This window comes from Hydra vulgaris, chromosome 01, assembly GCF_038396675.1.
Source record: "Hydra vulgaris chromosome 01, alternate assembly HydraT2T_AEP".
Classification (NCBI taxonomy): Eukaryota; Metazoa; Cnidaria; class Hydrozoa; order Anthoathecata; family Hydridae; genus Hydra; species Hydra vulgaris.
The window spans coordinates 62,337,794-62,355,918 of NC_088920.1; the positions used below are offsets into that span (position 1 = coordinate 62,337,794).

At 28.8% G+C, this 18,125-nt stretch overlaps 1 protein-coding gene across 1 annotated transcript; it reads left to right on the plus strand.

Annotated features, from left to right (window-relative positions):
- Positions 1-17,311: 17,311 nt before the first annotated feature.
- Positions 17,312-17,866, plus strand: LOC136074605 (uncharacterized). The gene has a single exon (XM_065786939.1). It carries the CDS (start codon positions 17,312-17,314, stop codon positions 17,864-17,866), a length of 555 nt encoding a protein of 184 aa, XP_065643011.1.
- Positions 17,867-18,125: the final 259 nt, after the last annotated feature.

An 18,125-nucleotide genomic window follows, 5' to 3' on the forward strand; every position in this document is an offset into this window, starting at 1 on the left:
CTTAGATGAATTGTAATCAAAATGAAACAAATCAGGCTAGGCGAGAATTCAATAGGTATAAATGCATTACATAGCAAGTTTAGTTGTTACTTTATTTCTTTATTTATATTTTTGTGCTCTACCAATTATTATGTTTACTTTGTCTACTGGTAAAATATGGCTTTAACTTAGCAAACTTAAATTATTTAAAATTTGCTAAATTGGTCATTAGCTAATAGTTTGAAAAGAAATTAGTTGTCGCAATCAAGGTAAGAATAATTTAGTTTTCTGATCAAATTTCAAAATTTGTTTGCACCGATAGCAATTGTGTTTTTATTATTAATCATATATAAAATTCTATATCTTATATAATAACCATAAATTATAAATGCATTTTTAAAATTTCGATTTTATTAGTATAGGAACACCTTAATTTGTATATGCGTCTGTTGGTACTTAATATTATCTACTTCACATAAGTTTACTCTTAATAATACTTTTCGTTTTAGCAAGGACGTATAAATAGATAGAAGTTAACACGTTATAGATGTATAGGACTTATAACGGATTTTGTATCTATAAATTTATTATAGATCAAAGGTGCCGCCGATTACTAAAGTTATCTTGGCTTTTAAACAACCGTCGTCTATTTATGCGTCCTTGGTTAATCCTTTTTTGAAATCTTTATTTATGCATGGATTTTTGTCTATCCAGCGTATACAAAAAGATAACTGTTCTTTATTTGCTATGCTAATATACTCATAGCAAATTATACTAACCCCTTTTTGTATAACTTTTATATTGAACTAAGCTTATAAATCTAAATGCATTCTGTAATCTAACATCAAAGAAAATAAAATTTAAAAAAAAAGCTATTTAAGGTAAACAAGTTGAAAAATATTTATATTATATATATATCATGCAGTAGTGGCACTTTATGAAGAATTGTTAAACTAGCTTTTGTTGTTAAATAGAGTTTTTCTCGGAATATAAGCTTGCTAAATGTATACACTCAATAAAGACACCATTATAAATAAAGATTTTATTAATTGATGGCTTTAGAACAGTTGCGATCCTTATTAAAATATAGCACAATGTAACACCTGGTACACAAACAACAAATCTGCTACCGCCAATATGAATCTGACAAGTAGAGTTAACGGGATGCGCTTCCACCACAAAATTTAGGCGTTGATAATGGACTTATCAATCAAGTGAAAAAAGATCTGGTTACAATGTATTTTAGATGAGATTAAGAAAGAAAACTTAAAAAAGATTCCACTTTTTTAAACATATCTTGTTCCGGTAATAGCCAAGTAGGGAATCAAGCAATACGATTCTGCCCATGCGCTTGTTGTAGATAATGATATTTCCCAGACAGAAAATTAGTGCTGCACGTATATTTTCTAAAAATCGAACTTCAATTGAAAGTTCACTTCCAATAAAGCTGAACAGCAAGGTTACAACTCTGTGGAAAATTTTACTTTCTTTTATAAAATTCAATTTATTACTCATTTGCCATTAGTGTAGCATTTTTAGTAGTCTTGATGGTTGAGCTTTCTTGTATTGCCATTTGAGTTAAAAGAAACTCATTCAAAAAATCAATGGGTTATCTTCATACAGAGAGAAAAAGAGACAAAGAGTAATAATATGCAAAGAAGTGCTTTGTATTGGTAACTACAAACAAAATTATCTTTATCTTAATTGTGTAGAATTCTAGTTTTTATTTTATAAGCAAGGTACACACTTTCACGTAAGAAAGTATTAAACATTAGGTTTTGTAAAAACGTTTCTTTTTTTCTTGTTTTTGTCTAATTTATCCAATCTATAAATTATAAATATAAATATACACAAGTATATACTATAAGAACACACAAGCATTTTTGGGTATTTTTTTTTTAATTAACAGTTAAGCTAAGGTTTACACTTGAATGATGCGTAAAAACTATCAGCCACTTTTTGCCCCTTTTTTTTTATTCATTCTTCTTTTTTTAGTTGTAAGTTAAGTACGGACCAGAAGCGTTGTTATCTCTGTGAAGAAGTTTATTTTTTTGCTTTTCCTTGTTCTTATTTTTAGTTATTGAATTAAAATAAAACTAAACTTTTTGATTAGGTATTATTTATTTTTAGCAAAGTTTATTTTTTGATTGTCAGACGTCAGAGGTGCTCTGTGACAAGAACTAGCATTCTTGTCACAGAGCACCTCTGCATCATCCTGCTACTTAAATAGTTCTTTTTTTATAGTAGTAAATTTTATAGCAGTTGTTATGAGTTTAAAAGTTACAGTGAAGAAACATTTTTAGTTTTAGAACTTTCTATAGCTTAATAAAAGTTATACAGTAATTTCGAGTGCTTGCCGTTTCTTTAAGACAACACTAAATCTAAGGTTTGACTTCAACGCAAATTGAAAGTTAGGGGAAGAATAGCGCAGTTTTCCACTGTATATAATAAGTCTACCATTTTTGCGCATTTGCATATATTATCTATTTATTTGTTTAAGATCTTTTCTTTATCGTTTTATTTTGTTTCCTACTTCACTCTCCTAAAAACAAGTTACTTGTTTTTAATCAAAAGTTAAAAATATTTTTGTTTCATTCAAAAATCAATAAAGAACTTCTTGTTTAAAAGCTATTTTTTTTAATCTGCTAACTCCTGGATGTAGCTCAGGAAGATATGAAGGAATGTATTTTACATCTCTTCTTATCGTTCTGAAAATCCCAAAAAGCCCTCTATTCTTAAAGTAAATCTAAAGTTATATTAAGTTGGTAAGATAAGTCATGAAAAACATAAAAAATACGCTTTCGTTAAATTTTTGCCATTCGAATAAGATTTATTAAGTTGAAACTTTAAAAATTTGCCCTGCTCTTATTTTTAATAAAATAATGTTGCTTCATTATTACAATTTTTAATAAAAATTGTAATAATGAAGCAACATTGTAATAATGATTTTCTTCATTAATATCAAAGCTAAAGTAATTAACTTCTCTGGAAATTATTTTATAAACTCCTCGCGTAAATCATTAAAAGTGGGTCGTTATAACGGATCTTCATTTGAACAACGACACATGATACAAAACCTAAATTTTAAATTTAATTTTATAATATTATTTGAAGTAAATAAGGAACAATGTTAATTCAAAAGTATAAAAAATAAAATTATTACATAGACTCTGAACAATTTTCTGGCCGTTCCATTCTGTACACAGTCTTCAAACCAGCAATAAGTTTGTCTTTATTTAAAAGAGGAAAGGAGTCCCTTCTATATAATATATAGCACACACAATCACATACCATACACTTTTAGAAATATATATATATATATATATATATATATATATATATATATACATATATATATATACATATATATATATATACATATATATATATACATATATATATATACATATATATATATATATATACATATATATATATACATATATATATATACATATATATATATATATATATATAATATATATATATATATATATATATATATATATATATATATATATTTATATATATATATATATACATTTATTTATTTATTTATTTATGTGTGTATGTAGGTATGTATGTATGAATGTTTGCATGGATGTATGTATGTATGTATGCATGTATGTATGTATGTAATAATGTATGTATGTATGTATGTATGTATATTAGGGGTATGACTAAAAAATTTTTTTAAGAATTTTCAATTCCCCCTGTCACCATGAGTGGAGAAGTTATATTTATAAACAGAAAATATAAGTTTTTAATGTTAATTTTTAAAAAAGATTACCCCCCAAGCTGAAAATAATTTTTCCTATCTTTTTAATGTTATCCTAATAAGTTATAAATAGCGTAATAGACATACAAAAATTGCTAAAAATGGTCTTGCTTCAGACAAGAATAAGAAAGTTTGGGAATCAAATTTAGTGAGATTTGAAAAAGCTAAGACTTCAAGAATATGTGCTATTGTTAATTGTATTAGTGAAATGAATAAAATGTCTTCAGAACAGCATATTATTGATTAATTTAAAAGTTTCTCATCAAATGTAAAAAGCAGAAAGGAGAGAGTTGGCTAAAGAAATTAAACTAATATGGAGAAAGCTGAATATTCCAATTTTACAAGGTAAATCACCATCAGAAAGAAAAATAGAAAATGTATTGAAAACACTTGACAAAAATAGTCGAAAACCTGGAACTCAAAATTTTACCCGATTGTTTAACAAAACTGATGAGAAAGATGAGTAGTTGTGTCAGGAAGATAAAGAGTTTTATGGTCTGCAAATGTCAATAAATTGAAGAGTTGGATATTGTGCCACGATTCAAGATACTGAAGGTGTTCATCCAAGAAAACTGGTGTTGATAAAGAAACAAATGTTCAAGAAACAAATCAGCCAAGACTGAGATTTCGATGAATCAGCTAGTGAAGGAGGCTATTCAGTAACTGAAGAGCAGTGTTCCAGCAGTGATATTGAAGCTAAAGATGTCAAAAGTTTGTCATCATCATCTAAAAGACAAAAAAACAAATTTGTCTGTAAAATTGGTGATTTCTGCAAAGATTAGTACCAAAAAAGCACATAAAGTCTGCAGAACTTTATCAAAAAATGGAATTTCTATTCCTACTCCAACTCATAGTGGTGTCTACAAAGAAGGAGAAAAGTTGAAAGCAAATTATATGGAGAACTTAAAAAATGAAAAGCAGTCTTTACACTTTGATGGAAAACACATAGAGAAAATGGAACATCAAGTAGTTGTTTTTAAATATGAAAAGAGAGAGGTTAGACTTGCTGTTCTTGATCTGATGAATGGAAAAGGTGAAACAATATTTAATAGGATAAAACTTGTGCTGGATGAATATGAGCTGTGGCTAGCCATAAAAATGGTTGTATCTGATACAACATATGTAAATATCGGAACAAGAATTGGTGTAGTAACACTGTCACAGAAACATTTCAAAACCATTGGACTAGAAAAAACTTCTTTTTTTTAGGATGCCACCGCCATATTTTACATGTCATGAATGATCTTTTTGAAAGACAAAAACAACAATAAAACCAAATCTTCATTACCCATATGTGACAAGATTACGGCAAGAGTACAAGAACTTGAAGTTTTTACTTTAGAATACCGGAGATCCTTTGACAAAAGTGAATTGGATACGCTGGCGAGATGACATGGACTTCCTGTATCACTTAATAGCTTGTTATAAAAAGTTCAAAAGCACAGGTACCTTTCCAAAGTGAATTTCAAATCACTTCCTGCTATAAGCAATTCAAGTTGGAACTTGAGAGTAATTTTTGTTCTACTTGCTTACATTCTAATACCAGACTATCAAGAATCGAAATCTGCTCAAGCAGCAATGAAGTCGCATTTCATCTGTGGTTCATGGGGTGATATCTGGTTTGGTGATCACTACTTCAATCCTGCAGATTTTGTTCATCTATTAGAAGCATGCAATGAGCATCCAAAAGCATTAAAATTGTTGAAGACATTTTGGTCCACAGAGCCAACACCAATTCCAACAAAAGGGTCAAATATATGTGCAGAACGTGCAGTAAAAGTGATGCAAGATTTAGTGCCTTTATGTCATAGCATATAAAAATTTAACATTAAATACTTATTGTCAAATACACTGTAAAATAATTTTAATTATTCATGTTTATTGGTTTTCTATAAAGTACTGGAACATGTGTTGCAAAAACACATTTTATATTTTCCATAAATCTTGTTTTTAAATGGGGGGTGAACTTTTTTGAGATATAGTATAAATGTTTGATATTTTCTTGGTTTTTGCATAAAAACTCCACTAAATTGAGTATGGGGATACAGGGTTGAAAAATTGTCATACCCCTAATGTATATATATAATTATATGTGTACGCATATATGTTGTATTTACGTTTACATAACTTATAAATACACTTTATAAACGTCACCTTTCCTATCCCAGCGGGCATTTGTTTTTAAAAGTTAAGTTCTAAATGTATTTTAAATGACTATTCAACGTCTTCTAAACATTCTTACGTAAAGAACGTCTGAAAACCGTTTAAAAAACGTTTGAAAGACATTTAGAACGTAACTTTTAAAAACAAATGCCCACTGGGATGTATTCATAAATCTTAAGTTGTATGGTTTAACTTTTTTTGATGAAAAAACAGCTCTTGCTATCGGGAAAACGTTTTTCTTTTCTGAAAATATTGTGGCTTTCCCTAAATGTTGACTATTTATGTTACAAATGTACACAATGACTGTTTATAATATTGATAAGTCCTATTCTTTATTATAGTAAAATGTTTTTTGTCTTTTAAAATATCATTTAATGTATAAGTGCTGGTTAATATCAAAATATACCTTATCATTATGATGATAGCTATTATTGATTTAATTTCATATTAATTACTAATATTCCTGCCATTTTATTTTTGATATTCAAAATATATTCACATAAAATTCATCAACACTAAGCTGAGTAAATATCTTGGAGGTCCTAGAAAGTTTTTTCAAACTGATTTTCCAAGATTGCGTGAATGTTTGCAGTGGTCTTGATTTTCACCTAGAAAAAATACTAGTATATGAAAAAATCCACCTAGTTTATTAATGCAAGAGATTTTTTCTTATGTTGCCCGTAAAATTGCAGAATTATGGTTTATTTTTAATATAGAGTTTAAAGAGCTCATATTCTCACTAAGCTATTTAATATCTCCTTCTTAAATGGAGTTTTTCCTGAAATTTTGAAATAATCTTGTGTCATTCCAGTATATAAAAATAACTTAAAACTCTCATGTACTAACTATAGACCAATTTCAATTCTATCTAACATTAGCAAGCCCCTTGAAAAACTAATGTATTCTAGATTATACTCATTTTTGAGTTCCTTCAACTGTTTAAATGATTTTTAGTTTGGATTTTGATCAAAACACTCTACTTGCCACGCTTTAATTAGTATAACTGAAAAAATTAAAAAGGCACTGGGTACTGGTTATTTTGTGGGTGGTGTTTTTATCGACTTACAAAAAGCTTTCGATACCGTTAATTGTACCATTTTAGTTTCTAAACTTGACCATTACGGAATCCGAGGAGTTGCTTGTTATTGGTTTCAACCTTATTTTTTAAATTGAAAGCAGTTTTTTAGCATTAATGGTTGCACATAAATAACAAACAAACAGTTTGTGGTGTTCTCCAGGGAACTGTTCTTGTCTCTTGTTTGTTTTTGATTTAAATTAATGACCTAAATAATTCTGTCCACTCATCAGTCCATCTGTTTGTAGGTGATACTAATATTTTCATATTAACAAGCCTTATCATTCCTTGTGTAAGAATATAAACTTAGACCTAAAAAGTTTAGTTCATTGGCTAAATGCAAACTTATTTTCTCTGAACTTGAAAAAAACTGAACTAATATTTTTTCATCTCCAAGACAAAATATTTTATACAACAATCATATAACTAAAATTAAAATTAATAATAGACGTTTATATCCAACACACGTTGTTAAACATCTTAGTATTTTTATAGATTTGAACCTATCATAGAATTTTTGTATAAATGCACTCCGTAAAAAACTTAATCGAGCTAATGGCATGCTTTCAATGATTCGCCATTATGTTGATAAAACTACCCTTAAGAATCTGTATTTTGCAATTTTTCGATCTTATCTCAACTACTGTTGTCAAGTTTGGGGACAAATTGGCAACTGTAATATTAATAAATTGTTATCAGCTCAGCGCCAATAAATCCGAATAAATAATTTTTAACTCCATAATACAGAAACTTCAAAATTCTTCAAAAAACTTAAAATTCCTACCTTGTCGGCGCTTGTTAAATTTACTAATCTTTTTTTTGTTTTTGACTCCCTTAATATAAATTCTTCCTCTTAATATAAAATCTTCCTCTGTTACAACCTTCTTCACTGAAACTCGATTTATACATTCAAATTTAATTCTAAAAACATACTTATAAGCTGCTGTTATCGCTCGCCAACTGGCCATATTGAAAGTTTTAATGCATTTTTGTGTAATGATATTTAAAAAAATAGTTTTAAGGAAAAAAAACTAAATTATATAATTGGTGACGTAAATTTAAATTGTTTTGAATATCACGTTAATAACAACATTAAAAAGTTTTACGATAACATATTTGAATATGGAGCAATTCCACTAATTTACAAACCTACTAGAGTAACCTACTAGAGTAGTAAACCTACTAGTAAACCTACTAGAGTAACTTCGGCTACCTTAATTGACAATATTATAACAACCGATATTTTTAATAAAACTCTCAAAAAAGGTATAATAAAAAATGACGTTTCCGACCACTTCCCTATTTTTTTCTCTATTAATATTGACAACAAATTAATACAACAACATAAAAAAATCATTACCAAACGTTTTTTCACCGATGCAAATCTAACATCGTTTAAGGATCAATTATCTTTAATAAATTGGAATCATATAAACAGTTCATTTGAAGCTAATGAAGTATACGATACATTCTTTCAAACTTTCTTTGAAATATATGATGTAAATTTTCCAAAATGTGAATTTATAATAACCAATAAAAGTTTAAAATCACCATGGGTCAATAAAGATATTAGGAAATCCTCGAAAATAAAGCAAAAACTGTATATAAAGTACTTAAAACCAACACCAGAAAATAAAGCAAAAACTGCAAAAAATAAAGCAAAAACTGTATATAAAGTACTTAAAACCAACACCAGAAAATAAAGCAAAAACTGCAAAATATAAAGCAAAAACTGTATATAAAGTACTTAAAAAAACCAACACCAAAAAATAAAGTTGTTTATAAAAATTATGCTAAAATGTTTGAAATTCATAGAAAAAAAAATAAAAAAAGATATTACTAAGATTTACTAGAAAAATATAAACATAATTCAAAATGCACATGGCAAAGTATAAGTCAAAAACAGGAAATAGTAAATTAAAATTATGCTCTGTGCCTAACACTATAAAAGTTGATGGCATATTTTTTTATGAAACCAAAAAAAGCAAGAGAATTAAATAAATATTTCGTGTCTGTTGGCCCTAATTAAGCTAAAAATATTCCAAATATGATTAATCCAATAAATGATTACGTGTTTCCATTAATCTCTAGTTTAGATAAATTTGAAGTATCTTCTTCAGAATTTAAAAGCGCTTTTAAAATGCTTACAACTAATAAAGCAGTTGGTACTGATGATATAAATTGTAATATAGTCATAGATTCACACAATACCATAAAACATATTCTTTTTAAAGTTTTTAAATGCTCTATAAATCAAGGAATTTTCCCCAATCAAATACTATCCATAGGTCTGGGGAGCCTTTATTTAGAGATGCCTAAATAGAACCACATTTCCCCGCATAGTGGGGTAATGTGGTAAAATGTTGGTAGTTCTGGTTTAAAATACTACTGCTTATGAAAAATCTGATATACATTCTATATGCACGCACCTTTTTTATAGCATATATACAAGGTTTAAACTTAAAAAGTAGTCTTAAGATATTTTTATTGAAAAAGAAAGTGCATACATACATAGCACAACAATAAAAATTAAAAACTCGGAGAAATAAAAGTAAAAAAAAGGTGATCTAAAATAGAAAAAATAATGTTTTAATAATGTGTTTTATAAAAAACAATTTTTGTTTGATCACTGCACTTTTATGGTAACGTTTGTGCTATTATGGGCACTACTTAGATCTTTTTGGATATTTCAATGATATGATAGAGGTAATATTTTTTTTTGTTCATTTTTTTTAACTTGGTTTAGTTAAGCCCAAAAGCACATCCTGATGGTCCATTTTCCATCCATTTAGAATACAGATAGCCTTCTCCCTTAAAAACAACAAATGCAAGAAGATATCTTTCCTCTGCAGACACACAGAACAGCACAGAGTACATAGCTTTATCAAAAGAAGCAGCCAGTTCTTAAGCATCTTTGCTTTTTGGATGTTCAAATACCCTCTTCGTTAAGTGATTTGTGGAGAGCCCAGTCTGTCAAGGTTGTATATACAACATGGTACAATGTTATTATAATGAATTACATCAGATAAAGTAGTAAAAAATTTATCTACAACTTCACGTGCTAAACTTTTAGCTCTTGAAAATGTAAGTATTTAAGGTTTACGTAATTGAAGTTAATCAACATGACGCTTTCTAAAAGAAGTTATATAATCTTTCCCAGGAATTCCATTTTTAAAAAGAGTGTTCATCCTCATTGTTGTGCAAAATTGAGCTACTAAACTACAAATGTCAAGAGAATCTAATGGAAGACCATATCTTTGACAATACTGCGCTGCAACTACAATCATAGTTTAATCATTATCACTCAGCACACTTTTTCAACCTTCGTGTTTGTTTGCATTAAATTCTTGTTGTTTTATTCTTTGTCTCAATGTTTCTTTAGGAATAGAGCATTCTCTAGCGGCATGATAAATAATCTTTTTTCCTAACATACTAACATAATTGCTCTTTCCAAACTATCAGCATTGTACTTGGGTTTTGTTTTTTATTGTAACATCTTGGCATTTTTTAAATACTTTCTAAAGTAATATTTATGAAAAACCTGTTAAATTTTTAGTGAAATAAATTAGCATAAATCATAACAAATTACAAAAAAAAATATTTTAACACCAAATAGGTCTTACATTATATTTTATTTGACCTAGATGAACGTACTGTTTCATACAAATAAATGCACATGTTTCTTGATATAAATTTCAAAGATATAAACTTCAAACATAAGAGTGTATTAGCTCTAAAGAATTATTAACACGAAAATAGGTCCGATGAAACTAATAGGTTTATAATGTTACTAACAACAACTTTAATAATATAATTACATATCATAATATTTTACATACATAGACCCACTTTACCCCACCTGATTATATTTCAAACTTTAAACAAACCATGGGCGTTAGTGTCTTAAAGGTATTCTATCCTAAAAATATAGTATTTTAACTTTCAAAATAACCATTTTTCGTACGCTTATGCCTTATTTAAATATATTTTCTCTGAAATTTAAAAACGGAGAAAAAAATGACTTTGTTGATGTATCTAGCATTTTAGCTAAAAAAAAGTGCCGTTTCTAACAGCATAGTTGGATTATATTTTAAAATTGATTAGCCTAATATGTTATAACTAAGTGGTAAAAACTAAAACTTTATGTCTAAAGCCATTATCAATATTTCGGATAAATATGAATTAGACCCAGATTACCCCGCAGACCCACATTACTCCACCCTACCATAATCTAACATTACAAAAATATAAAAACCATCCGATAATGTAAGTTTTTTTCCATTATTGTCGATGAAGATTCTCTGTGGGCATTAAAGAACAGAATCGTTTTTTCTTCGAACGATAGATAAAGATTTGAACCCTTTTGAAGACTCTATAGGATTTTTACAGTTGAAAAATATTAAAAGCGACACTATTGTACTTGTTATCAAAGATATTCTCATTAAAGTTAACTTAAATTTTGATAATTGCAGAGGTCAAACCTATTATGACTTAACAATATGATGGGGCAGAAATCTGGAGTATCAACTCAAAATTCTTGCCGAACAGTCAAAAGCTATTGCCATATTGTCAAGGACGGTCTCTTAGTTTAGCCGTAAAATCGCTGACTACGTAATGTGACATTTTGCGAGATGCTCTAGGCCGGGTAAGTAAAAATGAGCAATTACTTTTACTCAGTAATTAATCAGATTTACGTGAATAAAAACTTTAGCAATTTTGCTTAAGTTTCTACTGACGTAAAGCTGAGCACCTACTGAGTAAATTGCTTAACTTTACGTAAATAAAAATTTAACCAAAACTGCTGAAGTTTTTATTCACGTAAAGCTGGCCAATAACTGAGTAAAAGCGATTGCTCATTTTTATTAACCCGGCCTTTTGAATGCTGTTGGAGAAATATGCGCTCTTGTAAAGCTTTCACCGAAACGAGAACATTTGCTTGGAAACATTAATGAGAACATCAAGATAGAACAAGGCTATGAACAGTTCAAAAAACTGAAGAAACTTTCCACAACAAGATGTTCGGGCACAATGTATTAAAAGAGTCATCGATAATTATGAACCACTCTTGCAACAACTCTTGCAACACTCTTGGGACAAATGTATGAATAAAAAACTTGGCCGAAAGACAAAAGCAAGAGTTGTTGGTCGTAAAAGGCAGTTGGATTCCTTTTACATTTTTTTTCGGCATCAGTCTCTCTATAAGCTTTACGCCATGACCGATAACTTGTCAAAATCCCTTCAATTGACAAAGATGTCAATAACCAGTGGAAAAAAATTTGCATATTCAATGACACTTCAAAATATGGATAAGGAAAATTGCCCAGTGATCCACAATTTATGAGGGAATAGTGATCTAAATTGTGTTAACAAGTGGAGCTTGATTGGCTACACCAAGACGCTCTTTTTCAATGGAGAAGAGGGTCAAAACGAGGTTTAGATCAGCAATGCCTCATAAAAGATAGAGTTCCTTTGTCGGCACTAAATACTCACATTGGTATTATCAATATTCTATCTTTAATAAAAATAGCCAAACGATTTACTGCTGCACAGGGTAAGCGCAGGAGTGAATTCGGAACATTTGCTATAAACGACTTTAATTAGACTTTTTATCAAATTTTTACAACTATTTCAGTATTTGAAGAAAACTTCCGAACAGAATTTTCATTTTCAAAATTGGAGCAACAAATATTTTTTTGAAACCCCTAAAACATTTGAATTCAACATAAATATTTCACATTGCCCCCCCCCCTCCCCAGTTTTGTTGCACGCCATGGCCCATAAGCATAACTTATATCTACTTACCACTCAGTGAACTTTAGCTAGAATGCATCTTACAAGGCTGTAAAAACCAAGCTGATTTAAATAACTGCTCTGTATTTTTATTGGATTTTTTCGAAACTCTGCTCTCAGTTTAAATTTTAGACAAAAGCTAAGCAAGTTTTTCACATTTTTTGTTGTTTACCAATAGCGAACCTGTCTCTCTTAGTTTGTTTGGTGACTAAATATCAAGTTCACTTCTCAGATTGTAGCCAAGTCATCATTTTTCTTAAGAACATCTACTGATACTAAGACAGCTGTAAACAACTGATTTAATGATTTTGCATTAGATTAAAGTTTAGTTTCCTCCAAGTTACTAATAAAGAGATTGAAGAGGAGCTTCTCGTCACCATTTGAGCAAGTTGCCAAATAATAGTTAATTGATGTATATCGTCAGTTCAAGGTCAAAACTTTAGGACTTAGGTCAAATTTAGTCTTTTAAAAATATTTAGGTTCTTTAATGTAAGATTTAAAGATGGCGAATACCATGACCACATGTTTGGGAACATTCTAAACGCACGGTGTTTTATAGCGTTATGTTTAAGTGCGAATGCGTCACAAGTTGATTAAAAAAGTCAGAATTTTTAAGACGACTGCGGTTCTTTTTTAGACGGCAAACTGTGTTTTTTAGTTTATTTTTGTAAAAACCGGTGTTGCAACCATATTATTAGTCTAACTCTATAAACAAATGTCTTTTCAATATTAGAAAAAAAATGAATAAGCTTGATAAAATTTTAAAATGCATTAATTTGTATTTTGGCAAAAACTTTTATTTGTAATATTCATTGATTTGTTTTTGTTTTTTTTAAATAAATTTTGAGAACTTCTAACTGCACGAATTTGAAATTATTTTTTCATAGTTATTACTATTCTTTTCTTTATAGTTGATTACTTTTTGGTCGTTGCTTAAATTTAATTTCGGTCTAAAAATGTGTTTTTAATTGCTTGACTTTAACTTTTTAAACGTTTTGACTTGTCGTTAAGTGCTTAGCTTTTTTTAAATAATTTTGTTCATTTAAATTAAATAACTTTGTCCATTTAATCAATTATACTATAAAATAAGCATTTTATATCGCATGTATTTAGAAACTTGCAAATAGCATAAAAAATATTGTTTTAATACTATATATACATATAATGTTATAAAAATATTTTTAATCAAGGCACAAAATGCCTCAATTAATTGAGTTTTCATCTATTTCTTTTTGAAATGTGAAAGGAGCATTTTCAACAACTATGTCATTTCCAGACCGACTTTCTGCAACCATTCTTTTTGAATCATTTGGTGTAGAGTTTGTACCAAATATATTAAACCATCTGGAAAAAAATCAAACTACCAAGTACAAATAATGCACATATTAAGATACTTTAATATAAAAATTATCATATATATTGACTGAGCAGTGCGGCCGTGGCGCAGTGGTAAGAGCCAGGGCCGTCGCGTACGGTTGTTCATATTGTGCCCTGCACAAGGGCGCCTAGTGAAAAAGGCGCTGTCAGGCGCCTCTTTCATTCGGCGCCACCTCACTAAATAAAAAAAATTAAAATAAAATATAAAAAAATTAAAAGATATAAAATAAAAAGCGATATATATGGATTTATTAGAGAGATACTGGAAACGCGGGCGCAACGTATACCTTATTCTACTACGCTATGAAAGCGCGCTCGTGACTTTGAGCGATGCGATCGGTGTAGATCGCTCAACTTCGTTCGATAAAGGCGTCACCGCGGCGCGCGGCATTTTACATATACACACATATGCTCATGTGCGACGTTTGTGTAAAATGTAACATATATATTCATTTATGAAGTTTACGTCTAGTCAAGACCACCAAAAAAAGTTCTATAGAATTTCTATAAAGTTTTGAAACATATGGCCTATAGAAATTCTATAGAGTTCTATAGAACTTCTATAGAACCTCTGTTAATTTCCATAGAAATTCCTATAGAACTTTTTTTTCTTCTTTTTTTTCTATAAAAAAAAAGTTTTATTGCAATTTCTATAGAAATTAATAAACATTTTATAGAAATTCTATAGAATTCTATAGAATTTCTATAGGTTATATGTTTCAAAAGTTTATAGAGATTCTATGAAAATTCTATAGAACTTTTTGTCCTGGGACTGCATTTGTCTTCTGTGTAAAACAAATTTTTATTGATTTTCATCAGGCATTCATTATAAAATTTCAACGCAAGTATAATTTACAATATTAAATTATTGTCACAAAAGAATAAAGGCGTGAAATTTTTCTCTTAAATAAGAAATATTGTTAAATATTTGACAATTACAAAAAACGAATATTTTATGATTTATGAAACCCAATATTGTATTTTCTAATATACTTGAGAACAAAAATTTTTTTTACCAGTGCTTTAAATTCGTATATAGAATTTTTTATGGCACAAAATATAAATGAATTTAAAATATTAATGTATAATAAATTTTAACTTAAAATCCTTAGAGATCTGGAATCGGAAAAAAATCAAAATTATCAGGCGCGCAAAATAAGAAAAATCAACTTTAGCGAGAAGAGGCTCGAAAAAAGCAATCAGTTTCTTTTGATAAATTCACTATTAAAACTATTAATCCTACTACGACTGCAACGGAAGAAAATCAAGACCTGAATCTCGAAACACAAAGTTCTTCTGCTGTATCCACAAACTCTACAATAGAAAATGAATCGAAAGAAAGTAATAAAGTTGATTCCGATTCCGAAAAAATTGATTTTAACGATCTGGCTATGTGGCCAAAACAAATTAATATAAAATTTAGAGATTGTTTAATAGAAAATGATCCTAAGCAATTAATTTAGAAAGACTTCCCAAAAAATGAGTCTTGGCGTAAATTTTCTGATAATTATTATTATCGAACTTTATCAGACGGGAAAAAAATTTGCAGGAGTTATTTGCTTTATTTGAAAACTCATAATTCAGTATTTTGTTACTTTTGCAAATTAATGTCTGACAATACTACACAACTTATTAGTGGTTGTAATGATTGGCAACACTTAAGCCGCATATTAAAAGTTCACGAAACTAGTGTTGGGCACATAAACTAGTAAATCAAAAAACAATTCTTTTTTTAAATCCATGCTTTATGCAAGCAGAATTCTATTGGGCCTAGAAATTCTTTTTTTGTTATCTTTTGTAGAAGGAAAAATTACTGTTACGTTTTTAAATTTTTTTTTTATTAATTCAGTGAAATTAATTCACTAAAAAAATTTACAATTGATGCAATGCAACAACGACTCTAAGAAACCGAAAAAAAATATTGGCGATCGTTCGTGGAACGAATTATTCATATAATACAGTATTTATCAAGACAATGCTTGGCATTTAGAGGTTCATCTAAAAATCTTTTTCAAAATGACAATGGAAACTTTTTGAAATAAATAGAAACCATAGCTAAATTCGATCCAATAATGTCTGAACATTTACATCGCGTTCAAACGTCTGAGAAAAAGAATATTAGTCTTTATTTAGGTGATCAGATTCAAAACAAAATAATTAGCATTATAAGTGATGCTATTAAGAAAAAGATTTTAGAAATGCTCTACTCTTCAAAATATTATTCAATCATTCTTGATACAATACCAGACATAAACCATACTGAACAGTTAACCATTGTCATAAGATTTGTTTTTCACAATAAATCTAGAAATGTTGCAAAAATACGTGAGCATTTTTTAGGATTCCAATGTGTAACTGACACAACCGGTGTAGGTTCATTCGAGTTCATAATTAACCATTTGAAATTAATGACCATTTATATATCAGATTTACGCGGACAGCTGTACGATTACGGAGCCAATATGCGTGGGAGACATAATGGACTCCAACAAAAAACTCTGGAAATAAATTCACGAGCTTCTTTCGTCCCATGCGCTGCTCATTCATTAACTTTAGTAGTGAACGATGCTGCTAAAATTTCATTTGAGACGGTAAATTTTTTTATTTTCAAGAACTATATAATTATTTTTCAATCAGTGTGAAACGGTGGGATGTATTAAAAAAATACGTTAAAAACTTAACCCTAAAACAACTTTCTACAACTAGATGGGAAAGTCGGATATAAGCCCTAAAACCTCTAAAAATGTATATGTCAGAAATTTCTCAAGCTCTATTAGATATCGCTAATGACCTCACAAAAGACATGGATTCTAGAGCTCAAGCAAATAATGCAATTTCAAAAATTTGTTTTTTTAAATTTTTGTGCTCCGTCTCAATTTGGTATGATACATTGAGTCTTGTCAATATTGTCAGCAAAATAATGCAAAAGCCCACATTCGATTTACAATTAGTAACAGAAAATTTTAATTCAATTTTGAACAACTTAAAAAGTCTTAGAACTGATGAGAAATTTGAAGAACTTATGATGTCTGCAATGGCTAAAGCTAGAGAACTTGATATTGAAACTAATTTCCCTGAAACTCGAAAGCGAAAAAAAAGGAAGTCATTCAATTACGAAGCATCAGATGATACAGTGAACGATGCAAAACATGATTTTAAAATTAATTTCTACTTCGCGATTCTGGACATCACTATATTGTCGATTTCAACAATTGCAACAACACAACGAAGATTTTAAAATAATACACAACCTCAACCAACTAAAACAATGGGATAATGAGGATTTATTGAAACACTGCAAAAATTTGCATATAAAATTAACCGACGATGCAAACTTAAACGATGAAGATATTGATGGTATAGCTCTAAACGAAGATTTAAAAACCATTCAATTTTTTATAAAATCTAACTTGTCTCCTCACGAGGTTTTAAATTACATTTATAAAAATGCATTAAATGAGATCTTCCCAAATATAACTATTGTATTACGCATTTTTTTAACATTACCTGTGTCTGTTGCTTCTGGAGAAAGAAGTTTCTCTAAGTTAAAACTAATTAAAAACTATTTACGGTCTACAATGAAAGAAGAACGATTAACGGACTTATCCATAATATCTATCGAAAGCGATACTTTGGATTCCATAGATATTAACGATCTCATAAAGAACTTTGTAGCTGCTAAAGCTAGAAGAGTAAATATGTAAAAAGTATTTTAATTTTTGACTGACGAATAATTATAAAGTAATCTAATTCTTTATATATTTTTGAGACAAGCAAATTTTATTGATTTCTTAGATTTAGTATTGTATATTTTATGTATATAACCTGAATATTATCGTATTATATAACCTGTAATTATTTTATAAAATAAAAGAATTTATTGGAAATATTTAATGATTAAATTCATAACAAGTCATTGTTTTTGGCATTGGGGTTCAGTTCAGGGAAGGACGCTGAAAATAA